Source organism: Petaurus breviceps, unplaced genomic scaffold, assembly GCF_028583685.1.
Source record: "Petaurus breviceps papuanus isolate PSGF00001 unplaced genomic scaffold, PetGlider_PUasm1.0 187, whole genome shotgun sequence".
NCBI classification, from domain to species: Eukaryota; Metazoa; Chordata; class Mammalia; order Diprotodontia; family Petauridae; genus Petaurus; species Petaurus breviceps.
Genome location: NW_027185799.1, coordinates 17,133,434 through 17,158,309, shown reverse-complemented (window position 1 = coordinate 17,158,309; position 24,876 = coordinate 17,133,434). Strand labels below are relative to the sequence as shown.

Below are 24,876 nucleotides of genomic sequence, written 5' to 3'. Positions count from 1 at the left end.
CCCCAAACTTACTGATTCTGATGCTCTGTTAGTTTCAGGACAAGTTACAAGTTTCCTGGATACTACAATATTCAAAATAATGGATTATATTTTCTTAATTTCAAATAATATTCTATTTCCCTCCAATTGCATGTAAAACTTTTTAGCATTTATTTTTTTAAAAAAAGTTTTGCATTCCAAATTCTATCCCTTCCTTCCCTCCTCCCTCCCTGAGAAGCTAAGCAAGCAGATACAGGTTATACATTAGCAAACATGTGAAACATTTCCATATTAGTCATTTTGTGGAAGAAAACTCAAACAAAACAAAAAGAAAGGAAGGAAGCAAAGAAAGAAGGAAGAAAAAAGGACAGAAAGAAGAAAAAAGAAAAGGAATGCACTTCGGTTTGTATCCAGATACTATCAGTTCTTTCTCTGGAGGTAGATATCATTTTTCAACATTTCAACATTTTCAACATCATAGAAAATATCATACAATGTAATAGCAAGACTCTTAATATGTTGAGGGTAACTTGGGATCATAGGATTGTAGATGTAGGGTTAGATGAATTACAAAGGCCAGTCGAACCCCCTCATTTTACAGATTCAGATCCAGAATAGCCAAGTGATTTGCACACGGTTATTACAGGTAGCAACAACTATTTTACCCTAGAGCCAGAGATTGGACCCCCAATTCCAGAATTCTTTCCACTTCACCATACTACTTATTGGTTTGAGAAAAACTACTCTTTCCCTAAGAATAAAAGTCATTTTTTTCTTAAACAATTGGCCCAAGGACAAAGAATTGTCCTATTGACTACTCACTTTAAGTGAGGCAATCATTGAAAATATAGACTTCTCTTTCTTTCTTTGTTTAAATAGATTAAAATATGTGGATTATGTGGGGTTTGTTTCCCATATGAGTGTTAGGGTCTGATTGCCCTCCTCAGACTTTGCTGGAATAGCAAGGCAAAGAACATATTTCTACTCAGTTGAGAGATTTTATTATTATACTTAAAGCCGGTAAGGTGCATAATTAGGTATGTCTACCATCTGTATAACCCTCCAGGTGCAAGATGCATTATCCTTATTTAAGATTACCACATTAATTTTATTCCATTAATTTATGGTGTTAATTTTTTCAATCCAAGGCTGCTCAAACTGAAACATTAGATTTGATCAGCCAACTCAGATTTGGGGGACAGCCCATTGTACACCATCAATGGCAATTGATGGTAAAAGGCTCCCACATCAAAGGAGACCATAGTCCATTTGTAATTTGGTAGGCGAATTTCAGAGAGCTACCCGAGACTCCAAGAGGTAAAAAGATTTGCTCAGGGTCACACAAATAGCATCATCGGTGGAGATGCATGACTAAGTTTCCCATTACCAAGTCTAAGTCTCTACCCACTCTACCCTATCCACTGCCTTTAAACAACAGTCTTTAAATAACCTCTGTGATATATGCATTACTTTGAACAGTAGCAATTATTATAAGCAGCAAATTATTTTGAAAATTATCTCATACCAATTCAACAGCCTTTAAAAAAAGGAAACTACTTTGATTTGACTAAAGAATAATTTGCAGCATGTAAGCCATATAAAAAGTGTATCCAGTCTACCCTACAAAGTAGATTCATCTTCCAAATGTGTTGCTCTATTCATGTCACCGCTGTCCTTCAAAACCTTTGATAGCTACCCATTGCTTAATGAAGGCCTTTTACCATATGGTTCCAGTCTACTTTTCCAGTTTCTTATTCCACTGCTCCCCTTTCTATACTCTCTAGTACCTATAATCTAAATGACTAATTCCCAATCTCCTCTTGCCCTTGCCCTCTCCTGTCTCTGCTTTTGTCAATACTAACTCCATCCTTGGAATTTGCATTTCTCTACTGAAATTTGCATTCTCTACTGAAATCCTTCTATCCTCAACTCTTGCACCCTTTTTTTTCAGAGCCTAAGCTGAACATCACCTTTCTATTCTTTAGGGTTCTCCTAATACTTTTCTGATTCATCATGCTCTGCTTCCTATTCTAACTTTCACATACACATTCCATTTCCCTTACTGGATTATCAGTTCATTGTATGCAGGAACTCTGTCTTCTAACAAGCATAAAAATAGTGGACAGAGTATTTCACTTGTAATCAGAAGACCTCAGAATAATGCTTGAACATCTCTTGGCTGTGTGACACTGTGAAAATCACTGCACCACTCTGTTCCTCAGATTCCTTATTTGTCAAACGGAGACAGTTACGCTGCCCATACTCAGGGAGTGACTCTGAGGAAAACTCTATCTAAACCTGAAAGTGCCATAAAAATGTAAATGATTATTGTACATGATACTGTAGCCTTGCCTTTGGATTCCCAGTTTCTAGTACATGCAGTAATAGGCATTTAATAAATGCTTATTAAGAAGGACCGGAATTTTAGAATGCAAAAAAATTTAAAAAAAAAGAATTTAAGAATACCTTGAAGGACCAATCCATGTCAGTTGACACAGTATATATATATGTGTGTGTGTGTGTGTGTGTGTGTGTGTGTGTGTGTGTGTGTGTGTATATATGCCATAAGGCAAAGAAAATAGATATAGTGTGATGAAATTATTTTACATGCTGTGACCAGTCATTCTTCATATTAAGCTTGAGAAATCCTTGTTAAATTGACTGGGAAAATGTGGATTATAAAATAATGACTATCCCTGGTACCTGTCTCCTGGGACATTTGCTTAATTTTGTATGGAACCCTTGCTGTTATCTTACACTAGGCATTATTCTATTGGGTATGACTCCCTTATCCTTTTGTAAAATCTTCCTTTGTCTGCCTTCTTCTGGGGACTGTATCTGACTCATTCCTAAAGCCTACTTTTGGCAAAGATCCTTGAAGCCATTTTTAAGTGCACAAAGGTGAAGACCTTAAACCTTTAAGCTCTTAAACACTGGAGCGGAAATAACACTCAGACTTATCAACATTCATGGAGTTCTGAATGTGAAATGCTATGAGGTGAGTTTGGGTGTGAAACCAAGTCATCCCGTATCAATCAGCAATGAAAAGAGCCAGAAAGAAGACACACCTGAAGCTCAAGGTAACAGTGTTAGCCTCTAAAAATGTGAGGGGAGGAGGAAAAAGAGGTAAGAAGTTCATGAAGCAAGATCATGTATGTCACACCCTTCACAAAGAAGTTCAAAGTTATGTGGACAAGTTGGAGCTTCATCTGATAGCTGCCTAAGGCAGTATCCTGACAGTAGTAACAGTGGAAACTTCGAGTGGTACCTTTGGTGAGGCAATTTCAAGGTCATTCATTCTAAAAGTAATAACTCACCTTTCTATGTTGATTTATGGCCTCCAAAGCACTTATCACTCCAGTCCCTTGAGAAAGGTCATATAAATATTATTTTCCCCATATTACCAATAAGGAACCAGGTTTGCAGAGGGTAAGTGACTCAGTAATGGTCACACAGCTACTAAATACTGAAGTGGTGATTCCAAGATAGCTCCCTTCCTTCCAAAACTAGGTGCTCTTTCCATTGTACCTCCTGTGGACCCTTTACTGTCCAGTCTTCCTTGCAATGACCTGCCAATACAATATTTGACTTTGAGGCAAGCAGATAGCCTTTGGACATCCCAAGTGCTGCACTGGCATCCCCAAATATGGATAGGACCATATAAAGGTATCAAAACATCAGAGAAATACACTATGAAAGATATATAGAAATCAGACAAGAATCCCAAAGGCCTTGATGTGTTGTCATCTGTAACCATGAAGGTAAAGTTGAGAAATTGATGAGATATTGATGAGATCATGGATCCATAAAAAATAAATACAGATCTTTTTGATAATCACAGATATCAAAGGAAATATCTTTTCTAATTTACTTTGAAATGGTGTCACATGAAAAGGAATTTTTAAAAGTCATTATTCTGAGTGATAAAATAAGGCTATCAAAGCAAACATCTGTATATCTACAGAAGTGCTTTCACATTTGGGACAAGGACCTTAGAGATACTTAATCCACCCCACTTTTATGAAATGGGGGGAAACTGAAGTTCAGCAGGACTGATAAACCTTGCCAAAAGTCACATAGTGCATCAATGGCAGAGTTGAAAGTGAACACAGCTCTCCCAACTTGCAGACTTTTCCCAGTACCGTACCCTACATTGCTTCCAGTTTTAAGTGAAATTCCTTTCACAGCGATAAAGATTTCTTGTTGAGTGATTAAGAGGTCAACAAGTAGCTCCCTTTTTGGGGAAAAAAAGGAAAGTCAAATATTACTTCTCAGTAAACAAAGTTGAAGTACATTTTTGCAAGAAAATCAGACGCATTCTAGTATGACTGAGCTAGTCACACGCTGTCAGTGACTTGAAAAAGCAGACCCCAGGCCTGCTGAAAGCAGGTGGGGATGATTTTGACATTCCCACACCTAGGAAAAGAATGATCTGTTTACTCTCGCCTCCCTTCAGGCAGTCTTTCAACTTCTCCATTCAATCTGACTGAAATCTTAAGAGTAGCACTAAATCACTCTACTGAATTTGTCAATCCTCAACCTAGCAGAGAATCAGGCAATCACCTGTAGGCTTCAATATGCTACCATAAGTCATTTAGGTGTCAAGGGGTGGGGGAGCATTCCTACTTCCACTCTGGGATCTCCAGTCTTTTTTCCAATCCTCCTCTTTTTCAGAGGGCCCTTTCTCACTCTTCCCCCACTTGCCTCACTTCTGTGAACATCCCACCTTTTATTCAACACAGCCTTCATTTCTCAGTCCCCCTACTCCATTTCACCATCACTGTTACTATTATATCTCAGATTTTCTTCACTTGAATTTTTTTGGTTTAAAAAAAAATCATCCTCTTTTGGAGCTGTCAGCAGCTCTGACACCCAACACCACGGAATAGCATTATTTCAGAGTTGGAAGCAACCCCAGATGTCATCTAGTCTAATCCCACAAACTAAACATGAGTCCCATCTACAAATCTTCAAGAAGAAGGCATACAGTCTTTACCTGAAGACCTCCAATGATGACCAACCCATGATCTTCTTAGGCAGCCCATTTCACCTTCCGACAGCTCGAATTGCTAGGATGTTTTTCCTAACCTCAAACCAAAACTGTTTTTGTTGGTTTTTTTTTTTTTTTGTAATTTCTACCCATTGTTTCTTGTTCTGCCTTCTGGGGTGAAGCAGAACCAAGCTAATTCCAGTCAGTCCTTCAGATACTCAGAATGCAGCTATCCAGTTTCTTCTTTGGGTTAAACGTCCCCAGATCCTTCAAAGAATCTTCATATGACATACACCTTTCAAGACCCTTCACCATCTTTGTTGGCCTCTTCTAGATGCCTTCTAGTTTATAAATGTCCTCCCCAAGATGTTTTTAACACTGCACAAGTTTAATGTGATCTGAATGTCTCAAAAACAATCAAGTGGAAATTTGTCCCCTGTGGTGAAAACCAAGATGGAATAAGTACCTGAGTGGGTTTTCATTTTCTTTCGCTTCCCAGTACCATCAGTTCTGAAAAATCATTAAGTTCTTATCTTGAGAGAGAGTAGATGACATTCCTGTAGCTTGGGAAATTAAAGCATGGGGTAGTTTTACAGGTAATGCTGCTGTCTGGTGGGACTTTTAAAAGGGAAAGACAAAGTACTTTGTGGTTGACTCACTCTGCCTTCTAAATTTAGTTGCAATGCAACCAAGAGAAATGGAGAAATTGGGTGGGAGGAGGTGGTGGGTGGGAAGAGGAGCTTCTTGAGGTCAGCCAATGTGAAGAGGCCCATCCACCTAGGGTGAAGTCTCTACATAGAGTGATACTTCTTGAGGTACTTCCCCCTCCCCATTTTTTGATTTAAGTTTAAGAACGTATAGTAGTGTTTCTTCACAAAAGTTCTCTGTGTTCCCCTCTACAGGAATGAAAAAGAAAGATTGAGCAGAATACAGGAAAGGATAGAGGGGATTAAATTTTTAGATTCTACCCTTGTGGTTACAGACCAACAATTTAGCATCTACACTTTAATAACTGCATTCAGCCTATTTATCTGATTGGATTTTTGGATATACATTGAGAAGGAAAGGAAAATTGAGGCTCCAAATTGACACAAGTCAAAAGGAGTGTGAATTATTCTGGTGAATTAATCCATGACACTAGATAGAAATGTGGAGCCCAGAGGCAATAAATAAAGACTGAGAAGACACTAGAAGGTTATCTGTCAATGCTCAGGGGTGGGATTACCAGATGCATTTAGATAAACGTATCAAAAACTTACAAATGTGTCACAAAACCAACACCTCAAGCTGAAGCTCCAAACTACACTCTAAAGAAATATTGTCATGTGGGACCCAAACTATGGAGGGAGTGGGGGCATGTTTCAATACTAAATAGGGCTTCCACATGACTGCCGAGTTGTTGTTGGGGTCATGGAGAAACTCAGTAAGACAAAGGGCTGCAGATATACTTTAGCCCTTTTCTGGATACCTAAAACCACATTTCTTTGTTATGAGACTGTTTGAAAAGAGTTGTAAATGAATATTTTGTTCATTAATTTGTATAAACATGAATTAATAATTTGTACAATATGTATTCCCGCTCTAAATTCCTGAGAACCTTTAAAAAAACAAATGTTACATTTCCTCATTTTTTCTAGTATGCATATTCGTGTGTGTGTGTGCGGGCACGCATGCTTTTCTTTCCCTCAAATGTTCTGTACCTTTCTTCACTGCACCAGGACTCCATTATAACTTTCTTACTGAGTCTTTAATGGAAGTGAACAATGTTGAGTTTTCCATAATAATGATATCCTAGGATTCATGGATTATAATGGACATCATGTGTCCAATTAGACATGATAAAAACATAATTTAAAATCTTAAATAACAACAGAATGAAAAAGGCATCTTCCCATTAAAACAAAACATACATCTGTTTCTTTATTTGTACACCAGCGAGACAGCCTCATATTTATTCACTTCAGTTCTGCATTTGCACAAGAATGCAGTAATAAAATATCTGTACACTACTTCTGTTACAAATATAGATAATATTTAAAGTGACTTTACATATTCTAATGTAGGAGTTTCACGCTCTAAAATGGGAAGGAACACATGATAATGCCTCACCAGTTGTCTCAATAAACAGTTCCATCTGTTTTCCTTGGTCTGAGGCTATTGTACTATAAGTTGTTAATAGGAAGTAATGAAATGAAGTTATGTTAATCCTCTTAATTTTTCTATGAATTTACTAATGGCTTATCACCAAAATAATTACTAACACACTGTTGTTTTCAGACATTAAAATTAATACTAATTGTTAAGCCAATCACCCAGATCATTAACACATTTTTAGTGTTGCCTTGGTAGTTAAAACTAGCACTTGAAACGTTTCAGGTTTTCTATATACCGCTCCATTTTTAGCTTGGCTGTTTCCTGCAGAAAAATATACACTGCACAGTAATGGAAACAAATGTCTACAACAACCTAGAATAGGTCATTAGTGAAAAGGAAAATTCTTAAGAGCTTTAAAGTATTTTTTCTTCAAAAACATTCAGAGATGTGGTATACTGACTGCCTAAGTTTAGAAAGCCTGATTCAGCAGAAATGGAGAGAGGCCAAAGAGAAATCCTTGTCCAAATTGTACAATTTTCAAGCTAAAGGCATTACTGAAAAAACTCACTGCAGCTTTGCACACCAGTGTACAACTTTTGTGTGTTTGCAGTAGGAGAGGGAATGTTGACCAGGTGACACCCAATTTTTTAAAAAACGACATTTTCTTTTTCACCTTAATTCTACCAATACTCATGCCCCAAAATGTCCATATACGTTTTTTCTGTCTCTAGCAACTATTTTGCCACATATTTATGCTTTTTCCTTTACAAAATTTCACAAATCTTTGCAAAGTTGTTATGAACTGCTCATATATTTCCTCTTTGGGGATTAAAAATAACTAGGAGTAAAAAGAGGGGCATAACAGGGGCCGATGGCCAAGTGAGGATATTCAGTACTATGTCCACAAAGACACCACAACAATTGACTGCACAAAATATTTTTAAAATGAGAAAAAAGTTTATCACTGAATGTTACGGTCCTCTGGCACAGCTGAAAAGTCAAGTAAAGATGGACAAAAGGTGACAAGAAAATCTCTATTCTCTCTACTAAGGAGAAGGAATATTCAGTAAGGTTATCTGATGACCCAACCAGGACAACTCGGGTCACGAGAGAATGGTCAGAGTGACAGTGCCTTTTGTCCTCTTCAGGACGGCAACTGCTTCCTCATGGGTCACCCCTTCCAGGCTCTGTCCATTGACAGCGATTATCTGATCACCTCTTTTCAGGCGTCCATCTTCAGCTGCAGCTCCCTGAAATGACAAAGAAGGATTATCTGTCTCCAGAAAACAATGCCTTCCCACTCCTGAACATACACTCTCAAGGAAGTTTAAAGGCCCAAAGGATGTCAAATTTGTAATGACACTCTTTATGACAGTAAAAGAACTAAGAATCACACGGATGCTCATGGATGCCATAATGGCTGAATATTTAATCCAGAGAAGCATGGGAAGATTTATATGGACTGATACAAAATGAAATAAGCAGAAATAAAAGGTTAATCAATACAATGACTTTAACGATGAAAAGATCACTATAAAGAAGCAGATCTCTAAGTAAAGGAAGAATCACTGATAGTCGTAGAGAATAGATAATGAAACATAACTACCTTCTCATGGTGGTGAGGGAGAGGAACTATTTAAAGAAGAATGTTGTATATATTGTGAGATACTATCAGATGTTTTACATCATTACTTTTCTTTGTTAAAAGAAGGTTTGAGGTTAGGAGGCAGCCAGGTGGAACAGTGGATAGAACACCAGACCTGGAGTCAGGAGGTCCTGAATTCAAATCTAGTCTTAGACACTTGACACTTAGTAGCTGTGTGACCCTGGGCAAGTCACTTAACCCTGATTGCCTCACCAAAAAAAAAAAAAAAGATGAGGTTCAATCAAGAGAGGGGAGGGGTTTGTGTACACTGAAAGTTGATCCCTCCAAGACTGTGATGAAAAGACAAAATGTATTAAACCAAAACTCACCACACTGCCTTGTAGTTGCACAACACTGAAAACTGAAGCCAGGGTGTAATTTTATTACATTATACTCACATTACTTTCAGTGGACCATGAACTCTTGATCTGATTGTGGTATATATGCTACTAAAAGGGAAATAAAAACAAACCCAAAACCCTTTTACTGAAAATTAAAGCTGAGATCCAAGTGTGAGCTAGAACTTCGTGGGATTCTAATAGGATACAGAGAACATCTGGTCCAATGGCCTTCATTTACCATATGAGGAAACTGAGGCCCAAAGAATTGGAGTGATTTGCCTAAGGTTAAATAGTCACACAGTTATCACATAGATGTTAGCCTTCCAGCTCTAAGTCCAATGCTCCTCCCATTTTACATGACACCACTTATGAAAGATGGTTCTTTATATAAATTCACAGGAATTCTTTTTTTTTTGCAAGGCAACTGGGCTTAAGTGACTTGTCCAGGGACACACAGCTAGGAACTGTTGAGTATCTGAGGCTGGATTTGAACTCAGATTCTCCCTGACTCCAGGGCCACTACTCTATCCACTGTATCACCTAGCTGCCCCAGGAATTCCTTTTGATAAAAACTGACACCACTGTAAGACAACAGGATGACAGTTCTAAAGCTGGAAAGAACTGCAACTGTCTAGTATTATCCATTCATTTTACAAATGAGAAAACTGTGGTGCAGGGAGGCTTAAGGGACTTGCTCTGTAGAAAGGATTAATCAAACCAAGATTTCACAACCTCTATTAGAATCTACAGAAAGAATATAGAATTGTGTGGGAGACATTTAGCATCCCTAAAGCATAAATTCTTACCCCTGTCTTTACTGCAAAGATCTGAATAAACATAAAGTAATAAGAAGCTCACTTTGGTGGCAAGTTAGCTAAGAAAGCACTAGGCATAAATCCTAACTCTAAATTTAGACCTGATTTCAAGTCTTTGGGTGGTTGTGAACAGACCTTGATTCAGCATTTCCCAGGAGTAGACAGGTAACGATGCGATGGTATTCAAGCAGTTAGGAAGGGAGGGTTTCGGAAGGAAAGAGTGAGTTCAGTTTTGGACAAGTTGAATTAAAGAGCCCACTGAGGCACGTTCATGGTAGGAGCCATACAACCTTGAACAAGATTTTTAAAAATCTAGAAAACTTAGGAGTAAACTATAATTAAAAAACACTTGAATGCATACTCTAGCCACCTTGCCTTAAATAAATCTTGCCTAAGCTGAAAAATCGCACTGATTTTTTCAACTATAACTAAATATGGTTTATATTTTTAGAGGAGGGGATAGATAGCTTAAATAGATCTGGATAATTATGCCTGAAGCTAGCTTGCTTTCAAGTAGAGCACTTGGAGTCAATGAAAACAATGGCAGTTTCTAAAACAACAAAAATTAGTTTCTACGTGCATGTGGGCACTGCAAGCACTCTTTTGAAATCTCACATTAAATTTTGTTAACAGATTTGACATCACCCTCCTGGGCTGTAAGGTTGTAGAATTCTAACTTGTTTTTTCTATATAGGAAATTATGTCCAGGTGTCCATCTAAAAAAATTACTTTTCCCATAGATTTAGAGGTTTATTCTCCAAACACTAAGACTTTGGCCTTTTACCCTTTTCTTCCTTCTCATAACCCTTCACTGTAGCAGATCTAAGATCCACTTTCTATTTTTTTCTTGCTTTTTTCTTTTTTGGAGGGGAGAAGGCAGAGCAGTTGGGGTTAAGTGACTTGCCCAAGGTCACATGGCTAGTAAGTGTTAAGTGTCTGAGGCTGGATTTGAACTCAGGTCCTTCTGACTCCAGAGCTGATGCTTTGTTCACTGTGCCATCTAACCGCCCCACTTTCCATTTTTAACGATCCACTTTTAAAAAATTCGTTCAATTGAATGGTTAGAGAGTATGATGTGAGGACATTCTGAGGCACAAAAATAAAATAATAGTTTCACTTCCTATTTCTGTTCACACGTCTATTCCTACTCCAAACTTAGTGGTCTAGTTTGTTTTTTAGGTTTAGTGGACACTGTAATACAATAATAGAACACAATACAATCATTTTTCAAGAATCAGAGATGGTTTGAACCAAAGGACAATGGAGAAATGCTCTGTGGTGGGGTGGAAAGGCAGACATGTGACTGTAACATAGTAATGTAAAGAATAACATCAAGGGAATATATAATCAGAAAAGGAGGAGAAAATCAATTCTGTATTAAGAGGAAGAGATGAAGGACGGACAACCCTGAAAGTCATAATTGGTACCTATGTAACATAAAAAAGGCCTAGAGTGGGGGTTCTTTATGTCAACTTGTTTCTTTTTAAAAATAATTTGATAACTGTATTTCAAAATAATTTGTACCCATTTTGATTTTATTCTGGTATTCAGGGTAAGATGTTGGTCCATACTTAGCTTCTGCCATACTATTTTCCAGTTTTCCCAGCAGTTTTTTGTTAATAGTGAGTCCTTATCCCAGAAGCTGGAATCTTTGGGTTTATCAAACAGTAGATTACTATAGTCATTGACTACTGTCTTGTGTACCTAACTTTTTCCACTGATCCACCACTCTATTTCTTAGTACCAACTAATACTGATGATGACTGCTTTATAATACAATTTAAGATCTGGTACTGCTAGGCCATCTTCCCTTGGTTTTCATTAATTCCCTTGATATTGTGGACCTTTTGTTCCTCCAGATTAATTTTATTATTAATTTTTCTAGCTCTATAAAATAATTTTTTGGTAGTTTGATTGGTATGGCACTGAATAAGTAAATTAATTTAGGTAGAATTGTCATTTTTATTATGTAAGTTCAGCCTACCCAAGAAAAATTTTATTTTTCCAATTATTTAGATCTGGCTTTATTTATATGTAAAGTATTTTGTATATTATTTTATGCATTCAAAAACACTGTTCTGAAAGGGGGTCTGTATGCTTCAGACTGCCAAAGTTGTTCCTCAAAAAACAAAAAACACAAAAACAAAAGAAAACAAAAGATCAAAAGCTCCTGACTTAAAGGGAGGACTCTAACATACAGTGGGTAGCTTCTGAATGAAGAAGCTGTGGGAGAACATAGACAAGATTCAAGATTTGTACAGTATAAGAAGGTATGGATTTGTGACTTGCATTGATTGAAGGAATACTCACATAATGAGATCACAATTCCCCTGAAGTCTATAAGTAAAAAGTACAAAGAGCCATTGGGTGAGAAGCTTTAAAAATGCATTATTATTATTAATTGCCTTTTTAATGAGAGGCAATTGTAGACATGGGATTCTCTGATGGAAATGATATAACTAAATAGGGTCATGAGAAAGTGTATGGTTTGTATATTTCTGACTACCGATGAAAGTGACAAAATGTAGCAGGAAAAAGTACTGAGGTAAGAAATGAAGAAACAAGGGGTCTAATCCAAGTTCTATCAGGAACTAGTTAATGACTTTGGACAACTCATAACTCCTTTCTATGCTTCAGTTTTCTCAACTGAAAAATGAGGAACTTGGTTCAGATGTCCTCTAAGCTCCTTTGCAGGGCTTAAATTTTGATTCAAGAGTTTATTCATGAACTAACAATTCTACCCAGAAACCTCCCTCATTCTAGTGCAGACAAGATCCTTGACTCTCAAACACTATTTTAATCAAGCATGAACTACAAAAGGTCCTACACCAAACTGTAGAGATGGTTTATGTCTCATACAGGGACCAGCTTAGTTAAATTCAAAGAAACACACCATCAGGAGTTGGGTATTAGGTAATGAACTTTTGGGGGGTTTTTGTTTTGTTGGTTTTTTGGTCATAACTCATTGAAACTATCTACTGAAGCATAGATAGGATACAAATCGGCTTACTGAAGAAAGAACTCACAGCAATGAAATAATGGACCCTGTCAAGTACAACAATAATATGACAATGACAAAAATATTTACATTTTATTTATTTTCAGGGTTTAGCTTAGCATTGCTATTTTGTTATTATTTTCAATTACTTAGGACAGAACCTGGCATATAGTTAGAACTTAATGCTTGCTGATTGATTAACTTGAAAGGATATCTTTAGACTAGCTGACATTTCTGTGACAGACACTATGCTAAGTGCTTTACAATTATTATCTCATTTTATCCTCATAACGAACCTAGGAGAAAGGTACTATTACAGAGCTTACATGGCTTGCCCAGGTTTATATAAGTAGGAAATATCTGGGCTAGATTTGATTGTAAGTCTTCCTGACTCCAGACCTAACACTCTATGACAGTTTTTTTTTCTCTCTGGGATTTATCTATATATAATAAAAAAATTTAACTATTAAGGCTGAAAACTGTACTAAGACTTTAAGGACACCTTATACAATATGTTCTGCTTGCAATGATAAAAGGAGAGGTTCCAATGACTAATTTAATTTTAACTACATGTCTATAGAGTGTTTCCCTAGCATTACATCCAACTTTAATCCAGGTTCATTTCCCTTTAAATGTAACTAGGCATCAAACTGGACAAAAATTTTTAAGTTTGTTCCTATAGGGAGTTCCCAATGAAAAAGATCAACTGCTGGCCATTTGGCATTTACCTCAGGCCATAAACTAATAAGCCAGCTGCTGACCACTAATAATGAATGTTTAGGGGAGAATGGGATGGTTAAAATGTGTATTCTTACCTTTGCAAATACTGTTTTAACATAAATGGGTAAGTCTCCATGAGGGCTGCCATATCCTCCCACTATACTGAAGCCCAGACCATCTGGTCCTCGGTCAAGAGTAATACTCTTATATTGAGGAGGGCTAAAGCAGAGGGGAAAAAAAGAGAGAATTCTTAGTATGTGGGTGTAGATTTGATATATATGGAATTATCTCACAAGAAAGTTAGTCTGCCCATTGCTGGCAGCAGGTATATTATGAGTAGTTTTTAACTTGCTAATGTTTGCTATGCTGGAAATTCTAAATTTGCATAATCTAATGAAATCCCACTTAACACCTTAAATCTATTACTCATTTACAGTTCCCTTATACACTAAGATATTCACAGCATGTTCTCACTCAGCCCAGAAGCTTATTTGTTCTCTACTTTAGAGAGAGAGGGCTACAATTTAGTGGACTATTCAAGTAATGTGATTTATATGAGCATCCTACTGTGCAGAGACAAGAACTGAGTCTAAAAGAAAATAAATACCACAATAGCATGGAGTCATTTACAAACACAGCTCATTTATTGGTGTCATCATTTATTGTGTGGTTCCAAACTTTTGCATTCATGGAAAAGGAGGTTATGTAATCGTCGATTTCAGGGCTTATTCTAATAGGCTACAGGACAAGAGACACAATTGGACAGTTCCACCTCATGTAGTAGACCAGACCAAACCAGCTTGGCCAGCCTACCAAGCCAATACGAGATGGCACATTCCATTTGGCTATGGTCTTAATTCATTCTGTATCTATAAAGGGATAGGGACTTGACCTGTGATTTCACTTATATAAGAAGTTCCCAGGGAAGGAAAGATGGCACAGTGGATAGAGCACTGGATCTGGAGTCAGAAAGACTCGTTTTCCTTAGTTGAAATCTGACCTCTGATATTTACTAGCTGTGTGACCCTAGGCAAGTCACTTAACCCTCCTTGCCTCAGTTTCCTCATCTATCAAATGAGCTGGAAAATGAAATGGCGAACCACTGTAATATTTTTGCTGAGAGTTGGACATGACTGAAAACCACTACACAACAAGAAGGAAGTTCCCAATTAAAGACATACCTTCAGTGTTTAGCACTTTCTCTGCAACTTAGTCTCGGAGAACTGCTTAGAGAAATGAAAGCTTAAGTGACTTGCTCAGTGTTGCACAGTAGGTCAAAGGGAGGATCTGAACTCAGATCTTCCTAGTTCCCAGGCCAGCTGTCTATCCACCACACCACACTTAAGTTCTAAGTATATAGTTTTTCATTCTGTCATACTTTTTAACAGGGCAGAGGAATTCATGATACATTCACCCATCTCATTATTATTATTTTTCATCTATACCCCAGTGTTGCAGGGAAATAGGATGGTCATGGTATCAAGAATAGAGAATGAGGGGTTGCTATTATAGGAAATAAGAGTTGTGGAACCATTCTTGCTTCTTCCTTAGTTACTCTTCACAATTCCACTTTTCAAGTGCTTAACACCCTTAAATTTTACATCAACAAAAATATGTGAGCTCACCCCAAATCATCTTGAAAAATACTGTTTGATGTCAGGCCTGTAAAGGAAAGACTAGAGCCAGCTGGCTCCTGCTGTGGGCTGGTGACCACACTAACATCTCCTCCAGCAACCACCTGTATACAAAAGAGAGAACTCCCTGAGTTCATGTGACTGAGGCTGATCTCAACATCAATCTTTTTTTGTCACATATTTAAAGAAATATAGTCTTAAAAATTAAAGGGAATTTCCTATTGGACAGAGGATCCTCAAAATATTGTTATACAACTTTTAAAATTAAAATTTATTTTTTCAATTAATGAAAACTCACATTATCTGTCTTCTATCCTTCCCCCAACTGATAAAGAAGAACAAAACCCTTATAACAAAATACATAGTCAAATAAAAGAAATCCCCATATTGGTCTGTCAAAAAAAAAGCCCCAATCTGTAGCCAGAGGCCATTGCCTCTCTATCAGAGGTAGATGGCACATTTGATTTTGAGTCTTCTGGAATGATTGGTCACTGCTTGATCAGAGTCCTTAAGTCCTTCAAAGTTGTTTGTCTTTACAATATTATTGTTACTGCTGTATACACTATATCTACAAATTCACGGGTCTTTTCATTTTACTTAAATGATGACTTGTAATTACTCTTTAGAATTTTCTTTGGAAATCTCGGCCTCTCACTCATCCAGAAGCCTAATAACTATTGAAAAGTAAAGTCTTTTAATTTTTTCCCCAAAGGTATACAAGATGCTATTACTCAAGAGGAAAAAAAATGTTTAAGAAACTACTTCTTTAGTTCTTCCCTAAAATCCTTATATTTACACATTTAAGAAGGAAATTATAAATGTGAAAATGACAACATTAAGGGTTTAATAGTTTGGAGGGTTTTGTTTGGTTTTTGCTTTACATCATTTATCCTCAAGCTACCCATATCCTGAAAAGCTCTTTAGAGAAAACTCTTACCTGCACTTCAATGGAGCCAGAAGCACTTTTCAGTAAGCTCACTGCTTGGGAATGAGTCATACCGTCAGTTGAAGTTCCACAAATACTGACAATCCTATCCCCAACCTTGGTAAGGGGAAAGAGAAAATAAACCATTATTACAACTAAGTTAGAATATGTATTCCTTAAAGTTCAGGTATTTGGATCTCAGAGGTCCTGAAACCAATTCCTTCTCTACTTCATTATAAATCATAATTCCCCATTAGCAAATTTTTAAAAGGACTGTAAGCTGGGAGGCAAAGCAAACTGTTACTGAAGAAGTAACTAGGAAAGCAACAGCTGATGAGTAAGAATTTTGGATTTTTTTTTTTTGCTTTTTGAAGGGCAGTTGGGGTTAAGTGACTTGCCCAAGGTCACACAGCTAGTGTTATGTGTCTGAGGCCAGATTTGAACTCAAGTCCTCCTGACTTCAGGGATGGTGCTCTGTTCACTGCGCCACCTAGAATTTTGGATTTAAAAAAAAAACTCTTCTGGGAAAGGCATTCCTTACTAACAGAAGAGGAATCACAGAAAAGAGATTGTCAGTGCTGAGAGGGACCTTAGAAATGTTTTGCTCTATCCTCTTTCTAGATATTTATGATAGTTTATGATAGCATTACTTACAAACTAGAATTGCTTGGAAATTTTTTCTTATTCAACATCTGAGGGATAACTAACTACATGTGCACAATTCATTTTTTGTGGTATCAGTTCCAAGGCATTTAATGAAAAAGTAACTTAAAGCAGGCTTTTTAAATATAGCACTTTGTATCAGAGGAAAGCAGCTTAAGTTGAGATTTCATATTACTCTGCCTTACCATTCAATGTTCTAGCCAAGCTGGCCTACTTATATGTACAGGACCATTTATCTCCCATCTCCATTCCTTTCCAACAGCTGTCCACTGCTTGGGGCATGCTCACTTCTCAATTCTCCCTCTCAGAACCTCTAGCAACTTTCATGCCTTAACTCAAATGTAAGTTCCTTGAAGAAGTCTTTTCCATTTCTCCTAGTTGCAGGTTCCCTCTAAATTTTTGTTTGAAATAATTTGAAATTATTCTGTATTTATTTCAAATAGAATTTTGTATTTGCTTATATGCATGCATTTTTTTCATTGTAGTAGAATGCGTATTTCCAGTGTGTGGCACATAGTAGGTACATAATAAATGCTTATCGAATTTAATTGCCTTAAATTGATACAGTTAGTGAATTTAGAGGCTGTTTCTTCTTTCATCATTAATGGGATATTCCTCTAACGTGTCTGGTTTGCTATCTGAGATGCACATGAGATTTTAGAGTCAGGATTTATCAAGCTGAACCCCTTTGGGCTGGCATTTCATCCCAACCTAGGGCATAGTTTCAACATAAATGTCATATTCTTATAGAATGCTTTTAATTATGTGGACCCATTTGTGACAGCCTAGTGTTGGCAGCTTTTCACAGAGGTGTATTAGTGCCTGGATCATTTCACACATACTTAATCCATCTTTAAGGAAAAAAAACATAAAATTTTTAGCCAAACTGAACAACAGCTCTCACAAACAGAAAGCATCTGTCATTCACAGAGAGTGGGCTGCTAGAGTCAACAGGCAGACCACCAGAATGCATATCCAAAAGAAGGTATAATGCTATGATATTACATAGACCTTGGATAAAATTCATAATCTTACGCAAATTCTAATTGTCACTTAATTCAGGAGGCCAAAGAGATGTTCAAACCAACTATATGTTCGAACTCAAAGTAAAATTTAGCACTTAACGTATATTTTATCTTGCTATAATTTTAATTAAAATAAAAATGTTAGATATATCTCTACACCACTACCTTTTCCTTGTTTGCAAATTTGGAATTATCAAATATTCTACTTTTTACCAAAAATGCTTCTGCCCCAACTTTGACTTTTGGTATTTGAGTTACAGGGGTTTTGAGTTGCTGTCTAGCAGTGAAGTTCTGAGAAAAGTTTGACACCAAATTCTCCCAAAAGAAATATGTCTGAGGATTTATACAATCAAATTACTCTGAGTTTCTGGGTCTGTGCAGCAACTCCATTTGGATGCATCATAGCAATGAATATTGGGACATCACCAAGTGGACTGCCCACGCCTCCAGCAATGCTGATTCCCAGTGAATCAGCAGGGCCCTGCCAAGAGAAGAAAAACAAAATCCTCATTTACAAAATCATGCTTCATTTGAATTCTGCTGCATAATATTTCATAAGCATATTCCTATATTATGGTGGGACATGAAGAGTGGAAAGCCAGACTTAAGACATTTATATCTTTCTCTGTGGTCGAAGCTATTTATTGATGCTATTATTATTACCATTAATAACTAATGTCTATATGTCATTTTAAGGATTGCAAAACAATTTACAAATATTATATCGTCATTATCCTCCAAAAAACCTTGGGAAGGGTAGATTGCTTTGTTCCTCCAAATCCTTGTCTCTGGGACCAAAGAAATGCAGAGAGCAGAAGATTTCTGAGTAGAAAGAAGCAAAAAGCTTCAGATTGGTCCTTAAAGTGTCCGAGTTAGTTAAAGGAGTACCATGGAAGGTAAGTGGGGGAAGAGGAAGAAGAGAAAAATGCAGATTCCAAAACTAAGGGACAAGAGGGAGAATGCAGTGCCTGGATCAGAAATTAGGCTCAAATGTGGTGTGGTAATAAAACAGAAAGGTTCTGAGTTCCATGCGTAAGTCACACAATTTGTAGCACTCATTTTCGTTGTGAGTATATGCATGCCTGTTTTATGCCCATCTGCCTTTGAGCCTCCTTTAAATAAATTACAGCTGGACTATAGCAGCATTACTTATTCTAAGAATGGTCCTGTCAAGTAGGGGAAATTAAATAAAAATAATAAAGGAAAAGTAAGAGGGGGAAAAGTGGCATTTTAAAAATGAGATGATTAATTTTTGAGACAAAATGAAATGTATGGACTTAATTTTTAAAAGAAGAAATGAAAATTGCTCTTACATAGATCCAGTCATTAAAAACAAAAAGGCCTTTACACTTATACTGAGGGTGAATGGATATTTTACAATACTTAATAGTTACTTTCCATAGGGAATTTTGCAATCTCTGCTTTCTACTTCTGCTCCATAAAACCAGGCCATATTGTACTAAACAAACATTTTTCTCCCACTGGGTATCTTAAAATGGCAAGACAGCTATCCAGAAAATGGATTTCCCTGTGTCTCTCAAATGAATAGTTTATATGACTTTCTGGTCCAATTTACCTTTTTTATTTCAACTGTTCTTAATCCTTGTATTTCCAAAGCCACTGTAAAATGAAAAAGTATGAAATAAAGTTATTACAATGATAATGTCAATAAAATAGGTTAACCCAATCTAATGATGTACAAACAGTGTCTGACATGGGGTGTGTTATGAGATGGGGTTGGTTCAAACTTGTTTGTTTGGAAGGACCACTACAAAACTACTAACTGCTATCAATCCACCCTTTTAAATACACTTTCCTATTTTTTTTTGGAGGGCAATTGGGGTTAAGTGACTTGCCCAAGGTCACACAGTTAGTTTTTGTTTTAAGTGTCTGAGGCTGGATTTGAACTCAGGTCAGGAGGACCTCCTGACTCCAGGGACAGTGCTCTACTCACTGCGCCACCTAGCCACCCCCATATAATTTCCTATTTTAAAAGTTAGAACTAACCTTACACCACCTCCATTTTCTTTCTTCTCACTTTAAATGCTATTTAACTACATAGTCCACTCTGAATGAGTTAAAAGAAGAACTCTTTACAAAAGTCTCTTTACAAATCCATGAATGCACAGCCTCAGGGATTAGAGTTATAACTTCATATAAAACAACCTAAGCCCCAAGTATTTTAATTTTGTTAATATTAAACACATTTTAAGCTGAATAATTCACCAAAGTCCAACTCTAATGCCTTCTTGGGGCATAGAGATAACCCTGGGTTCTTGGGTGCTGTGAAGGTGACAGTCTCTGGTAGTCCTACCTTGTCAGGCAGCAGAGTCTTTGAGTATAGAACCAAAGACATATTAAGTACCTATCATGTGAAGAAAAATCTAGCTAAGTATAAATCAGCAGGGTCCTGGCTACTGGGTGATTATGTTTTTAATTTGAGCCAGTAGAAGAAATACCTATACAAATGAAATCATGGACCCCTGAAGTATTGAAAAAAATGAAAACTGAGACCACCATATGGTTAGTTTCACAAATTTGGGCAAGCCTCAACCAATACTTGTGGCCAAAATTCCTCTGATGCAATTTTCACATAATTTACACATGAGAAGGAAAGCATGAGTTCTCAGTTTAAAAATAAAATAATTATGGAAAAATCAGTGTTTACTGTGGGAGTGCCTGATATATATGCAGGATTTACTTAATGTTAATAGAAAAAAAGTAATAAAAAAATACCAAACTGCTTAATAAGAAAAGTTTATAGAATCCCAATTTAATGATAATAATGATCATATACAAGAAAAGCAAGAAAAAGCATTGTAGTTCAAGAGAGCTGGGCTTAGAGTCAAGAAAATCTGGATTCAAATTCCAATTCTGACACTAACTGGGTGACCTCAGGCAAGCCCCTTAATTTCTATGTTCCTAAAGTAACTCCTGAGGATTTAGCTACTTAAATCAAAGCCTATTTCCATTTACTAAAATATATGCCACCCAAGTCCATCCTATTTGATTCTATTTGGGCAATAATAATAAGACATAAATCTTGGCTGGAATAACTCCCTCCTCCATTTCCATCTATTAAATTTCCTTTCTTCAAGGTCCAATTCAGATGCCACTTCCTTAAAGCCTCTCTTGATCATTCCACTTCTGTCCCCACTGCATATTCCTTTACACACACATACCTCCCTAGTTGAGAAAAAAAGATCTTTTTTGAATATCTTACCCAGGCTTAAAACTGTGTCATCATAAATTTCTCTCTATCTCAACCCCCATATCAAATCAGTTGCCAAGTCCTGTGGATTCTATTTTCACATTTATTACATATGCTCCCATCGCCTCTGACACTTCCACCACCCTGGTGCAGGGCCTCATAACCTCATATTTGGACTACTGCAATAGCCTTCTGGTTGGTCTCCCTGCCTTAAGTTTTGCCTCACATCAATTCATCTTCCACTGAGCTACCAAAGTGACTTTCCTGAAGGGCAGGTCTGACCATTTCAACCTTCAATAAACTTCAGTGGCTCCCAATTGCCTAAAGATCAAATATAAAATCCTTTTTGATTTTTGAAATACTTTATAACCTGACACTTCCTAATTTTTCAATACTCTTACACCTTTCTATCTTCTCCACACTGCAACCCCCACCCCATATTCTGCAATCCAGTGACACTAGACTCCTTTCTGTTCCTCGACCAAAACACTCCATCTTCCCATTCTGGGCATTTTTATTGGCTTTCCCTATGCCTAGAATATTATCCCTCTTCATCTCTACTCCCTGGCTTCTCGACTTCAAGTCTCAGGTAAAGTCTTACCTTTTACTAGTTTTTCTCATCTTCCTTAATCCTAGTGCCTTCCCTCTCAGATTTTCCCCCCATTCATCCTATATATATATATATATATATATATATATATATATATATCTCGTTTGTACATAGTTATTTATATGTTGTCTCCCACATTAAACTGTGAGCTCCTTGAGAGTTCCCTTCCCCCTTCTTTGTATCTTCAGTTTAGTGCCCAGTACACAGTAGGCACTTAGGCACTTAATAAATACTTGTTGACTTGACTTCTCATTTCCATTACATATTCTTTGTGCCATAGTTACTTCTGTGCCTTCCTCCAGCAAGAGAACTGTAAGATCCTTGAGGACACCTGGGTCATATACATTTTTGTATTCACAGTAGGCACTTAAGTGTATGCTTAGACAACTTAAAGCTGATAAAGGGCAATCTTCACAAAAACCTTGTGAGCAGATGCCCAAATACTACTGTCTCCACTGAATCAGTTTATAGATGTTCAGGGAGATGATGTAACTTGCCCATGGTCCCATTGCTAGGAAACATCAGCACTAGGATAGAAGACCAGTTATCTGATCAGCACTTTACTCAATAGAACACACCAGACCTCTACTTTGAAAGAGCAGATTTCAATGGATATAACTTCACAGGGTACAATTTTGGAATAGAGAACACATAGAAACTTTCCACATTATTAAGATACTTTAGAGGAAAAGACTGTAGCTCAAGTTTAGTGGAAGAAAATCCCCCTTTAATACACAATTTAATTCAAATATGAAGTTAATCTTACAGGCATTCTTCTTTGAAATATTGTCAAATGCCTCTGATGTGTTGGATCCAGAAAGGGGGAAAGTAAAGGATGACAGACTTCCTTCACTCATCTAGAAAAAAAAAAATAAGATCTTAATTATTCTTTCAAGTTTGGAAAGTAATAATAAGAAAACTGCTTAATTCTAATATCCATCTCACTGGTTCTTTTTATACCACATTTAAAAATTAAAGATCTCACTGATAATGTTCTATTTTGGAGACTGACTTTGCCTTTTCTTGTGCCATTTCATTTCTGCTGACTTTTTCATTGGCTAAATTTGCCAAATTACAAAGCTTATAGATCCAAGATAAATCAGCTTTAACTTCAAAAAGACTTTGAGAGATTCTGAAGACAATATTCTCATCAAACTGGGAAAATAACACCATTTTAAAACATGATATTTTAGGTGACGAAATCACTATTAAAGGTCTATACACATAGATTTTGTGTCACTCGTTATCAGCTAGGGGGGCATGTCAAAATGACTGATAAATACACACACACATTTTGCCTACTCTGTACAAGGAAGGATCATTCTAAATGCAATTAAACGTTCATTCATTGGGATACCACCACTTAAACTTTAGAGAGAGAATTAATATCAGAGGGAAAAGAGTTCAAATTAAAATAGCCCTAAGAGTCTGAAGTATTGAAGAGATACCTCTATTAAATAAATCAAATAAATAAACATATAAATCTATTTTCCATGTATTGGGTTAAAAAAGGATTGGATTGGTTCTCTTTGGCAAGTGAGGACAGGGCCAACAATCTGAAGTATCAGAGAGGCAGATTTCAACACAACACAAAGAAAAACTCCCCAATCATGGCACCTAAACAAAAAAAAATGGAATGGGGTGATACTCCTCAGGCAATGTGAGCTTTTTTAGGAGCTAAAGGTGTTGAAGGTGAGGCTGAGTGACTTCTCATTTCTTTTTTCTTTTCTTTTTTTTTTTTTTTTTGCTTTTTGGAGGGGAGAGGGCAGGGCAGTTGGAGTTACGTGACTTGCCGAAGTTCACGCATCTAACATGTGTTAAATGTCTCAGGTCGGATTTGAACTCAGGTCCTCTTGACTCCAGGGCTGGTGCTCTATTCACTGTGCCACCTAGCTGCCGCAATGATTTCTCATTTCTAAGTTGTAGATGGGATTCATGATTTAGAAAGATTAGAGTACTATCTAGTCTATCTAGTCTATGATTCTGTGAGTTTACTGGTGGCAAAAACCACATTATTTAGAAATACTTAGATTCATTTAGAAAAGAAAAGTCAATCTCACCCCCAAAAATAAGGGAAAATTGATTTTATGCATGAATATAGGCAAAGACCTGAGAATAATATTGAACTACCTACAAAAGAATTCCGTTTAGATTTCAGCACTGTCTTGTCCTCATCATTGTTACTTCCTCTAGTTCCAGGATTATGAAATAAAAAAAAACGTAGAACATTTGGAGAGGGTTGGCAGGAAATGATTAAAAAATGTTAGGTGAGAGGCTGTGTATATGGGATAGTACTGCTTTGTGTTCTTTGTTTTTATTATAAGGGATAGCTTGAGGGTAGAGAAGATTGGAAGGATATTGCTGGAATTGAATGAGATGAAAAACAAAAAAAGAACACTAACACTTTAAAAAAAGAGAGAATGAAAAATGGAAAAGCTGGTGGAATGGGATTTTTTAGTCTAGGAAAAAAATGAGAATTTTAACCATATTGAAATACTAGAATAAAGAGTCAAACTGGGAATTTATTAGTGTAAGGAATTCTCAGGTGAAGGAATTCCCTGCACCAATGTAAGTTGGCATCTTTTATGCAATTTACAGTCTGGAATATTGAGGGATTAAGTAACTTGCCCAAGGGAAATAGCCCTAAGGTATCAGAGGAAGTTTTTGAGCCCAGCTCCTTCTGGCTTCAAGACCATATTTCTATCCATGACACTAAACTGCTTCTTTTAACTTCTTAATCTTGAAGTATATAATGAGATAATGTATGTGTGGTGATCTATGTGTTGTTCATTTACACAAAGGAAATGAACTTAAATTAGAACAGGAGGAAATTAAATGGGATTATTAAGAATTTTCTGCTTTAAGGCTAATAACATTAGAATGTATTATCCTAGAAGATTTTAAAGAAGTGGCAGCTAGGTTTCTTTCCAAGACAGTTTTGGTGGAATCCTACTTAGAAAGACAACAGATTTTTTGAGAGTATATTTAAATTTTCCTAGTGCTATGAGCCCATGCTTTATGGGGGAAGGTATTTTCCAGCAAAACAAAAACAAAAACAAGACCCAAACACCTCATATTCAATAATCGTTTCTTTTGCATGTTTCTTTTTTTTTTTTTTTTTGGTTGTTGTCTCCACTAGGACTCAGTTTCAGGGGTAAGTATAAATTAGTTAACTAGTTTCCACACACGTGCACATCCCACCCCGTGGCTCCCTACTACCACTAGA

General features: G+C 36.7%; 1 protein-coding gene across 19 annotated transcripts in view; it reads right to left on the bottom strand.

Annotated features, from left to right (window-relative positions):
* Positions 1 to 6,857: 6,857 nt before the first annotated feature.
* Positions 6,858 to 24,876, bottom strand: part of MPDZ (multiple PDZ domain crumbs cell polarity complex component) — a 228,065-nt gene continuing 210,046 nt past the window's right edge. For all 19 annotated transcript variants that reach the window (XM_069090729.1, XM_069090713.1, XM_069090714.1 and 16 more), the window contains 7 exons: positions 22,417 to 22,507; positions 19,406 to 19,449; positions 18,188 to 18,310; positions 16,154 to 16,258; positions 15,208 to 15,320; positions 13,678 to 13,801; positions 6,858 to 8,313 (listed from right to left, as the gene is read on the bottom strand). In XM_069090729.1, coding sequence (XP_068946830.1) covers positions 8,167 to 8,313; positions 13,678 to 13,801; positions 15,208 to 15,320; positions 16,154 to 16,258; positions 18,188 to 18,310; positions 19,406 to 19,449; positions 22,417 to 22,507 — 747 coding nt within the window. In that variant the 3' untranslated portion in view covers positions 6,858 to 8,166. The remainder of the gene's footprint in view (positions 8,314 to 13,677; positions 13,802 to 15,207; positions 15,321 to 16,153; positions 16,259 to 18,187; positions 18,311 to 19,405; positions 19,450 to 22,416; positions 22,508 to 24,876) is intronic.